The 12,210-nt window shown below is 29.4% G+C and overlaps 1 protein-coding gene across 1 annotated transcript; it reads left to right on the forward strand.

The window, feature by feature from the left end:
- The first annotated feature begins 2,695 nt into the window (after positions 1-2,695).
- On the forward strand, positions 2,696-4,851 carry LOC140884609 (GABA transporter 1-like). The gene is made up of 7 exons (XM_073291409.1): positions 2,696-2,964; positions 3,064-3,186; positions 3,324-3,418; positions 3,510-3,696; positions 3,778-3,908; positions 4,049-4,264; positions 4,439-4,851. Exons 1-7 carry the CDS (start codon positions 2,745-2,747, stop codon positions 4,814-4,816), a joined length of 1,350 nt encoding a protein of 449 aa, XP_073147510.1. The 5' UTR covers positions 2,696-2,744; the 3' UTR covers positions 4,817-4,851.
- The last annotated feature ends 7,359 nt before the right edge of the window (positions 4,852-12,210 follow it).

The raw sequence follows: 12,210 nt of genomic DNA on the forward strand, positions 1-12,210 counted from the left end.
ATCAATCCGACAAAGTAATGTTTGGGAGAACTTTAGAAAGAACTTTTAAGTTTTTTTAACAAAAGTTGTATTTGAAAGAGTTTTTAGGAAACAATTCTCATTCATCAAAGAGAAGTACTGTTTCCTATAAAGTCATATATCCTCAAAATCTAAATTGCGTTTAAATTCAAATGTGTACCACCTATTTTTATTTTTCTAGAATAAAATTATGATTAAAAAAATTTGGTTAATCACATACATTACTTCCTTGTGAAATTCTGAAATTGCTAAAAACTTCATATAAAAAAAATGATCTATTAACTCTCCTTGTTGATTTAAGGGTTATAGAGAGTTTTCAGCAATCTCGTGATTTCGGATAATGTATGTAATTAGCCCCTAAAAAATTTAAAACAAATTATACCTATGTTATATATCAAGCGTGAGACACATATATTAACTTTGGTGTATTGAATTTTTATAAATCGCTATTATATGTATCTTAATTACAACCTTGATATAAATTTATTTAATATATTCTAAAAGTAATTAACATTTTTAATCAAATTTTTTCATCGACAATGACAAAATTTGAATTTTTTGAAAACTATTAATTTTTAAAAATGTTGATAGAAAAATAATATATAATTTTTTTAGATATTTTTTTGTATTATTTTTAAGTAAGAGTTTCATTCAATTAAGACAAAGAAGTCAATTTATCCACACACGATTGATATCTCCATTTAAGAATTATTTCAAATGCCATAAACATTTTTGATATAACAAGTTTTACAATAATATTTAAAATTTAAATATATTCATTATGTCGTCGTGAATACTGTTTTTGTTATTCTTTTTTTTCCTTTACATTTCCCTTTGTCTTAAGATTTAAATTTTTACTTATTTTCCTTTGTCGTTAAAATTTTTCTTTTTGTCTTGATATTTTAAGATTTAAAATGTTACTTATTTCATTTTGTATCAAATTGTGTTTGTATTAAGATTATTGAACTTTTTTTTTCATTGACGTTATGTGTGGATAATTCTCATAAATCAAAAACTAAATTTTTAAAATTTTTATTTTCAATTATCCTTTCGTATTGGAAAAGATATTCAAAAATAGTTAAAATTAAAATATTTACTGAAATTTAAATTAAATTATAAAATAAAATGTAAATGACTAAAAATGAAATTTTAATTAAGTTAAAATTTGATTTCGGTAATAGTAGTGATTCGTCGTGGCCATCGAAAATTTTTAAAAGCATATTGCTATATAAAAATATATATATGTATTATTTATTTATTTATTCACACTGTAATATATATATCTATTGATCGTAAACTCCCCCTTAATCTTTTACATTGTTCAATGTTCGTATCCTATAGTTTTCAAAATTTCCTTATATATATTTATTACACTCAAATACATAGTTTTAGAAAACTAACACACCACAATTTTGAAAGAGCGAAAGTAACGATCCTCATTAGAAATCGGTAACTCCGTCAATGCTGCACATTATATGGCCCCCCCCAAATTTATCATCCTAGATCCGTTCCTGCCAAAAATAATTAACATTTTTAATCAAATTTTTTCATCGACAATGACAAAAAAATTGAATTTTTTGAAAACTATTAATGTTTAAAAATGTTGATAGAAAAATAATATATAATTTTTCTAGATATATTTTTGTATTATTTTTAAGTAAGAGTTTCATTCAATTAAGACAAAGGAGTCAATTTATCCATACAAAATTGATATCTCCATTTAAGAATTATTTCAAATGTCATAAACATTTTTGATATAACAATTTTTACAATAATATTTAAATATCTCTTTCATCTTTTATAAAGATTGTCAGAAGTCATATTACTTTTAAAAGATGTAATAATGCATCTTTACTTTTTATTATTTTAATAAAAATTGTAGCGTGGAATCCGGGGTTTTATGTCCGGCTCTTCCTATTTATAGGTGTGTTTTGTAAGTTTAGAGGCACGCTTGAGTTTGCTCGCCTTTCTCTCTTCTCTATATCTCTCTTTTGTAATAAAAGTCTTTCTGATAATAAAAGTTTGAAGTTTCTGGTCGCAATCTTTGTAAGTAATTCTCTTTTATTTTGTTTATTTTGTATATTTTATTTATTTTTATTTTTGATTTAGCCTAATGACAGGCTAAGTCCTCTATGCTAGATCATAACTATCCTACGACATGACCATGGTATTGTAATGGTCGATGATATTATGGTAATCTGAAGGTTGGTTAAATTTTTTTATAAGGTTCGAGGTTAATATTAAGTAGCTCAGATTCATGTATTACCCTTCAGCTCGTTTGTGCCGTGTAATGGCTTTTAGAGCATTGTGGGTATTTGTTTTGAATCTTGATCTACTTAATTAGTCTCGATAAACTCCTTATATTTTTTTTTTTGTAAAAATTGATTTAACTAATAAATTTTCCAGTTAAATCGAACCTTCTTATGATTCCCATTATATTAAGATCTAGAATGGTATCATACCAACAATTTTATATAATTTTTCATATACTACGGTGAAATACTAGTACGAGTAAAAACAAAAGATTACTACATAAATTTCAACTTAATTAAATTGCACTAACTTGTCAAAGTCAATGAAAACGATTTGCAGAAAAGTCAAATAACTTGTGGGATCGATCTTCTTCCACCTCCACTTGAGTTGATTTTTCTTCAATGAAGTTGTAGTTTGCATTTAAGTTCCTTTTATGGTACAGAATTGTATTCCTTGTGCTTACAGAGCTCCCAATGGCGGCCGAATCCGACCGCGACGTAAAAGACGAAGCTCCAAAAAATCCAGAAGAAATTATATCGGCAGAGTGGCGGGGACTGCCAACTTCAAACGCGATTGATCATGAACCTGCGGGCACTTGGCAACACGCCGCTTTCCACGTCGCCACCACCATCGCCACCCCCGCCGCCTATGCTCCGCTCCCTTTCGCCGTTGCGTCTCTTGGCTGGCCACTCGGTAACTAACACCACCCTCTAACACGTGCTTCATCATTTGTATGTTCTTTCTCAATGGAAATATGTTGTATGTATATTCGATGTTTCTTGGTCGACGCAGGGGTGACGAGTTTAGTGGCGGGGACTCTTGCTACGTGGTATTCAAGTCTACTGATTGCGTCCCTTTGGAGATGGGATGGCAAGAAACACACTACTTATCGGCATCTGGCCCAGAGCATTTACGGTAGCTCTGTTTTTCTCCATTTGAAAATCCTTTTGTGCTATGATATTTACCTGTGTTCTATGTTTGTTTGAATGTTGGATCTTATTGTAATTCTAATATGTTAAACTTGAAATGTGTTTCTTGTTTGATCTTTGAAGGTCCATTGGGTTACTGGTCTATTGCATTTTTTCAGCAGGTGGCTTCCTTGGGGAATAACATCGCTGTTCAAATTGCTGCCGGGAGCAGCCTAAAGGTAATCCTATATCGAATTCCCCGTTGATTTCGAACAAGATGGCAAAATCATGATCAAAATGGGATTACAATATGATTTTATCGATCTACAGGCCATATACAAATATTATCAACCTGATGGTAGCTTGACTCTGAAACATTTCATTGTGTTCTTTGGAGCATTTGAGCTCTTTCTGTCTCAGTTCCCTGATATTCATTCACTGAGATGGGTGAATGCATTGTGTACTCTAAGTACAGTTGGCTTTGCTGGTACAACCATCGGCGTAACGATTTACAACGGTGAGTTTCACTCTCGGAAAAATGATTTCTCTGGTTTATAGAAAAGGTAGCGAGTCGTGTTATACGTGAAAAATATTCCAGGGAAGAAAATGGATCGAGGATTAATTAGCCATAGTTTGCAAGGCAGCTCATCTACCAGAGTTTTTAAAGCCTTTAATGCTCTTGGTGCAATTGCCTTTTCATTTGGAGATGCAATGCTCCCTGAAATACAAGTAAACTACTCTCACTTCATTTGGATACCATAGTACACAACTGCAAGAAATCGTTTTTTGTGTGATTGTTTGTATATGTTCATTCTGATCATGGTGAAATCCCGGAAAATGGGTTAATTTCTGTGTGTTAATTCTGATAGAATACAGTGAAAAATCCAGCAAAACAGAACATGTACAGAGGTGTATCAGCAGCATATACTATCATAGTTGTAAGTTACTGGCAATTAGCTTTCTTTGGTTACTGGGCATTCGGTTCCGACGTCCAGCCTTACATTGTGGCTTCACTTACAACTCCTATGTGGACTATCATCATGGCCAATTTATTCGCGGTCATTCAAATATCAGGATGCTTTCAGGTAATGATCATGCCAAACTCACTTACATGACAAACTTTTCTTGCAACTGTGTCTGCTCATTTTCGTGGACGCATACAAAGTAGTTGCTAACGGTCACATAGCCATTGTGTAGTCTCTCAGTTGAGCAGTTCTGGATGTGACATGCTTACTATGTTCTTGTCCTGAGTTGAACAGATTTACTGCAGACCTACTTATGCATATTTCGAAGGGAGAAAGCCATATAGGAAGACTAGTATCGTGTACCGTCTGGTTTACACGACAATTTACATTGGTTTGATATCACTTGTTGCCTCAGCCATGCCATTTTTTGGGGATTTTGTTGGCATCTGTGGAGCTATTGGATTCACTCCACTAGACTTTGTGTTTCCCGTTCTAGCTCACATGAAAGTCGGAAAGATGGCCGCCAAGCGCGGGAAGTTGAGGTATGCAGTGTTGCTCCTTAACATTGTCATTGCTGTCTGGTTTTCAATAGTTGCAGTGTTGGGCTGTGTTGGTGCAGTTAGATTCATTGTTGAAGATATTAAAACTTACAAGTTCTTTCATGATATGTAACCGATTTCCGGGCTCGTACCATCTAATAAAATTAAATTTACTCAAATGTGTTCCCTCCAAACTTTTAAATCATGAACGCTAGTTTTGATACAATGAATCATCGTGGATCAAAAGCAAAACATAACCAAAACGAATCAGCAGGCAACAATCGAACTCGACAAAAATGGGTGCGCCCCCCGAACTCGATCCGGAGCAAGGTTTGATCGAAGGCACTCGATTGGGACGAAACCAGAATTTACTTTGAGGTGAACTAAACTAGTATTTGTTGGAAATCATTGAGTTACCGGAACAATTCGGCAAGAACATGATTATAAATTCGATCAAATTGAATAACAGCGGAAGCGATTTCATAAATCAAGAAACGTTCACATGAATATAAATTAATGAAGAATTTAAATTTACAAATAAAATTCTAGAAAACTAACCTCTTGTAGTTTTTCTCTTTGTGTTATCTCAATTCGATGTGTGCACAGTCTTCCTGCATGATCCTTCCTTAGTTGTCTATGTGAAGCCAAGATAATGCTTATAAATGTCATTTGAGTGATTTTACATTGGTTATGACTGGCAGTAGCTCTAAGAATATTTTAAAACTCATTTTTGGAAAAAAAAAAAAAATGTATCGAATAGTTTTGATTAAAACTTTAAAAATTTATAACGATTAAAAACAAGTCCAAAAATACCAAATTTGCTAGGAGAGTAGCGTTGGGTGAAAAATTTAGATTTTTTTGACAAAATTTGCTATGTTCTTCCTATTTTAATTCTCTTGTGTCCATTCTCTTTAACTTTCACATTCTAGAAGCCTATTTCTCACGAATTCTTAGAAATTTCTCGTATGAAATACTCAAAATGAAGTTAATTATGGAAGAAAATGAGCGACCAGACTTGGACATTGGTCTTGGCTATTTTTCAACTTTTGACACTTATTAGTTTTGGCAAACTTATCCAAGTGTGATGGTTTTATAAAATAATTTTATTATTATTTTTTATCACTTAAACACTATTTTTAATTTAGTATCTAATTTATTTTTGAAACATATTTTATGAATTTTTAATATTATTATTATTACTATTTTATATTTCTTATTGTTATTATTAGTTCAATAACTCAAAATTTACCTAAAACACCTCAAAATAATTTTTAGGTAAATTTTGGGATGTTCACCTAATACTTCTTGTTTAACTTATTTATTCTTTAATGCTTGTAAACTTTTATTTCAGTCAATATATAATTATATAAATCTTTTTAGTAAATTTTATAGATTCTATTACTAAACCGAAATGTTGAAAATAATATTTATGGGAAAATTTTCTTGAGACAATTGTATAAAAATTAAACCTACAAGCATATAAAAATAACTAACGAGATCGTCTCATAATTCAGTTTTGTGATAATGGTTTCCCGCCTTATATTGAAATAATAATTATGGGATAGTCTGAGTAGGGATGTAAATGAGCCGAACAGTTCGCGAGCTATTCGGGTCTCGGCTCGTTAAAAGCTCGTTCGAGCTCGTTTAATGAGGCTCGTTAAGGCAAACAAATCAAGCTCAAGCTTTACAATATTCGGCTCGTTAGCTCGTGAACATGCTCGTTAACAGGCTCGTTAACAAGCTCGTAAGTCATCTCTTAGAAGAAAAAATAATAGTATTGATATTTAATTTATAAATTAACACTTTACTTATGAAAAATATTGAAAAATCTATAAAAATTAATTTATTATAATAAAATTACAAATTTTAATAATAATATTATATTTTTTTAAATATATAATTTAGTTTTTAATTAATTTAATGAATATTTAAATTTATATTTTAAATATATTAAGCTCGTTTAGGCTCGATAAAAGCTCGAATAAGCTCGTGAGCCATGAATATATTCGTTAAATAAGCTCGGGCTCGCCTCGGTTATAAATGAACCGAGCTTGAACATTCAAAAGTTCGGCTCGGCTCGGCTCGGCTCGGCTCGACTCGGCTCGGCTCGTTTACATCCCTAAGTCTGAGGTCTAGATTGGGTTGAAACTCGACCCGACCCGACCCGACCCGACCCGACCCATCTGCACAAACGATATATGACACAATTCAGAGCATCTCCAATCCAATGTAATCTATTTTAACGTAAGCGTTGGATTTTTTGCTCTAACGCAACTATTTGGTCCAACACTGTACCAACGTTATGTTGAGGTGGTGTACTTTTCTTTTCTTTATTTTCTTGTTTCCATTTATTTGTTATAATTGTTACGGCTTTGTTTTATTTTATTTGTATTTATTTAATTATTGTAATTGTTATCGTAATGAATTCTAAGTTTGATAATAATTATTATCATAATGTCATTATATTATTCCGTAAATTAATTAGCATTTTTAAAAATTACATTTTATTTATTTAGCAATAATTATTGTTTTATAAATATATATTTAATTGCTTAAAATAATCAAATTTAATGTGTTAACTTCTTATAACAATGAAAACTATATAATTTGAAATTTTATTCGTCTGATTAAACATTTAAATGTCTTAAAGTAATATTTTAAACAAATTTAATTATTAATCTAAATTAGTTAATATTTTAATAAATTTATTGAAAATTAATTAAAGGTAAAATAAATGTATTGATACTTTAATTAAAGTGTTAATAAATATTTTTCGGATTAAATTATTTTCGTTGTAAATCAAATATTAAGAAATATTCTAATAATATCCTTTTCAATGTGCAGTTTAGAATTGATTGAGCGAAAATGAGCTTTATATTTGAAGTAAAAAATAAAATATTTTAAAGTTAGTATTGTGTAAAATAGCTGGAAGGATTGAAGATGACAACGTACTAGCTCTTAGCCTAGTTTCTTAGTTGTTTTTCGTAAATTTCCCGTTTATTTCACTTGTGAACACATATTGTAAATGTGCTCTCTAGTTTTAAATATTAATCACTTTCTCCATTTGACATCATTAGAGATTTTGGAGAGAAATGAACCGACCCAAATGACATTTTAAATATTTCCATCGTGATTAATGTATATATTCTTAAATCTTACTTGCGTCCCAAAAATAAAATTGAACATATAGTAAACCGTTCTACTCGAATGGTAGTTTCAAATTTCCCCAAAATATACGTTGATTAGTGGGAGTAACAATAACAAAAAAATAACAAAATTATATTATATATATGAACTTTTTTGTTTTTTTCACACATACATGCCTACATATAACCATATATTTGAGATAAATGGGGGAAAAAGGCAACCTATATATTTGAAATAAATGGAGTAACAATAATATCAGTTTTACACCTTCATACTTTGAAAAAATTGTCTTGAAGGCTCTTACGATTCACAAAACCATGTATGATCCTAGTTCTCAATTTTATTCTCATATAAAAAGAATGCCACACATTCATCAAACAATATAGAGTGGTTGATTAATTAGTTTTTTGTGAAAGTGGTGAGCAGACTTATTTTTAACTATCACGAAAAGTTATATTTTTTAGATAAAAAAATAATATTTTTTCACGGATCGAATAAGAAATCTAACTTACAAAATCGACTCATGACACTATGTAATAGAATTTTTTTATGCATTTTGTAGTAGATATATATAAATATGACAGTAAGTACTTAAAATTCAAAAACTTGACAAAACTATATATATATATATATATATAAAAGTAAATCTATGCAATTATTATTAGTTTCTTCAAACACTTTATTTTTTGGATCAACTTTATGCAAACTTTCTGCAACATATAACAATTGCATAGTTTTGCTTCATCCACTTTATGTGATCATTTCATTATCTATCACTCCCTTCCACACATAAACACGAAAAAGAGGCAGCTAGCATGTGAATGCCCAAAATTTGAGAAGCCCCATGCTTTTTGGCAGCATTTTTACGACTTCCAAGTATAGTGGAGTTTATTTTTTCCCCCAACCTCCACCCATTTATATTTTATTATTATATTTAATTTCCGCTAATTTATTTTTCATTTATAATGAAAGTTTGGTGAAATTTAATTTAATTAAGAGGGCCAATATTTACTTAAGCACCGGCTTGTACCTTGGCTTCACAATTTTTGTCATCTACCTTGTATTATTACATTTGTTCTAGGACAACGTACTGATCACGTGCCTTTTTTCATTTTCACAGAGCTAATTAATCATATTGTGCAGGTTTTTGTTGACGATTGTCCTGGTTGTAAGAGCTAACAAAATAACGATTTGCGATTGTACAATTTAAAATATTTGAGTTATAATTTTCATTGTAATTTTTTATAAAATGATAAATTATGGATTATATAATAATAAGTATCAAAATCAAGATAACATGTTTGATTTACATAAGTTGCAAGTCGGTGCGATGGTAAGGAGGAGGAGCGATAGGATTATGCGCTTCAGTTCTCGTCCATGATAAAATATCAAACTATGTATTTTCTAATTAAGAAATTATAATTTTATTTCAAAAAAAATAATTAGAGTTTTAAGTTATTTAATTGCAAATTCGTAGTTGGTTGTAATTAGTTACATTTGATATAAAATGGAGACGTCTCAACAAGTCAGCAACCACCCAGTGCCCACTTTGAGAGGAGCCTTCAATAATTTTTATTAAATTAGTAATTACATTAATATTCATATAATTTTTGTTAATAAAAAATGATTTAAAAATTTTAAAAAAATTGGGAATATATTTTTTTAATGGCAAAACGCTTGCTCCCCAGTCGTTAAATCACCATAAAATCTTGTAGTCGGCTAATTCTCTTCTTTCTTCTTGTCGTCTTGCAAATAATTTAATCTAAGCACAAAATTTTCTCACAAACCTCAATTGTTTCATTAGTAGGTATAATGTCAAGTTTTTCTTACTTATTATGTAATTAAACCATTAACTATTCAAGTTTTAGTTTATTAAATTAAGTAATTTTACAAAACCATTAACTATTCAAGTTTTAGTTTATTAAATTAAGTAATTTTACAAAAAGTAACATTTTTTCCAGTTTTTACTAATTGATTCATTATTTTATTAATTTTTATTAGACTGATTTATTTTTTCTCACGTTTATATATGTTTATTTTTGTTTGGTCTTGAGTTCATCATCTGTACTGTACTATTTACATAGAGATTTTTTTAAAAAATAAATTTACAGTAGAAACTTTGGTTCAAAAAATATGATCGAAATGCATTTTAAATAATATTGGTTGTTAAATAAATTATTTTGAAAAATTATGTAGAAAGTTATATATATATTTATATGACTTTTCAAGTTAATTCAATGGGCCAATATATTTAGTTTCGTAATTTTTAGGACGGCCTTTGTACACAGACTATGATCGCATCTGAATCTTAATCTGTATTTACTTCAAATACAAAGAGAAGAAAAATCCGTTATCTCTCACGATTAGTCGGATTTCACAGGAATACTTGAATTTTACCCCAAAAAAAAAACGATGTAAACCGAGAAGTTTGAGTCTAGCTAGTTCACCTACCTCTCGTCTCTTAATAATCGATGAAGCATGGTGGTACACAATTGGAATGTTTTTCACATTATTAATTTGTTTTCGGCCCTGATCTGTTTTAATAGTCCGATTTAGGTTTGTATTATTGTTGGTTTTCATAGGCTATTATTTTTGTAGGCAGATCGCACGTGAAACGATTTATGGATATTTATTCGTGAGACAAGTTGACCCGACCATGTATAGAGTGAAAAATAATACTTTTGACACAAATATTAATATTTTTTCATATATCGAGTTGAAAAGGAGATACATATCGTAAAATAAACCGTGAAATGAACTCACAAGAGTCTTTATATTTTCTTTATATATTATATATTTATTCTCCGCTATTAACTCATCCCCAGTACGTAGATCGACAATAATACTAATCAAACTTGTGAATCAATTATTGTAATTTGATTGAGAATAACATAGCTAGAGTACTTAGCTTGCCATAAAGTATGCGCATTTTTTTCCATTTAATAACAACAATAATAACAGTGATAATAAAGAATGTCGAAATAATGCGTTAGTCTATAATTAATACGCTTTCGTGTATTATAACATTAAAAAATTATAATTCTTTTTGGTGATAAATTATAGGATAATATCGACCAGTCCTTCCCTATGGAATAGCCGTATAGGAATGTGGGAAGAAAATTAAAATTAAAATTATATATATAAAAAAGAAAATTAGTTTTTTAGTTCAGTAACTTTACCCTCTTTGGGTTTTGGTCCATATTTTTTTTGATGTGGGTTTTGGTACACTAACTTTGCATTTTCAATGTTTTTTTGTCCAGCTGCATACGTGTCAGCTTCTGATTGGTCCACATCATCATTTTGGACCAATCAAAAGTTGACACGTATGCAGTTGGACCAAAAAACATTGAAAATGTAAAGTTAGTGTATCAAAACTCACATCGAAAAAGTTAATGGACCAAAACCTAAACATGAACAAGTTAATGGACCAAAAAACTTATTTTCCCAAAAAATAATACTATATATATGGTTGAAGACGTTAGCTCGCTTATACGACTAATGTAACTGTACTACACGGGACTTAAATATTCGTACGACACATTTAGTTTCCTTTGATCATATATTTTATTTAAAATATTTTTAGTATTTTATAAATGAAAAAAATTTAAGTATGTGTTTTAATACAATTTTTGTAAAATTTTTTTGAAAAATATTTTTAAAAAAGTGTTCTTCAAGTATAGTTTTTAATAAAGAACACTTAAAATGTGTTTTTAGATTTTTTTGAGTGGAACAATGGAAGGTAAAAATAAACAACATCAATTTTGAAATGTTAAAATATTTTTATAAAATAATTGTTCAAACATATTTATTTTTAAAACAACTTTTAAAATATTTTATAAAAATTTCTAAAAAACACTTTTTATAAAATGTTTTATAAGTACATGTTTGTTTGTTTGTTTTTTTTTTTTTGAAAATATAAATACATGTTCAAACAAAACTTTATTAACTTAAAATTAAGATTCGAACAATCCATTTTTTAATATTTGACAGCATGGGATATTGATACGAGGTGTAAAAAAAAAAAAAAAAAAGTAAAACATATATAGTGTAGGCGTATCAAATTAATTTCACAAGAAGTTCAGAACACTTGGCTTTAGGATCGTGAAATTTCAACCTTTGTCTGCAGATTTTTCCTTAAAAGTTTTATGCCGATTATTGGAGAAGAACCAATTAACAATGTGGACATAGACACATACGCATACAGATACAACGTAATTTTTTCTTCTAACTATTTCAATTTCAAAAATTTTTTTTTTCTATTTTTTTACTACGTGTATCGTAATTCGTATGTGTCACATACTCGTTAATATATATATATATATAGATTTGTCAGATTCCTTACCACATCCATGGTGGTTCATGATTGATTGGGCATTCCCA

Source organism: Henckelia pumila, chromosome 2 (assembly GCF_033568475.1).
Source record: "Henckelia pumila isolate YLH828 chromosome 2, ASM3356847v2, whole genome shotgun sequence".
NCBI lineage: Eukaryota > Viridiplantae > Streptophyta > Magnoliopsida > Lamiales > Gesneriaceae > Henckelia > Henckelia pumila.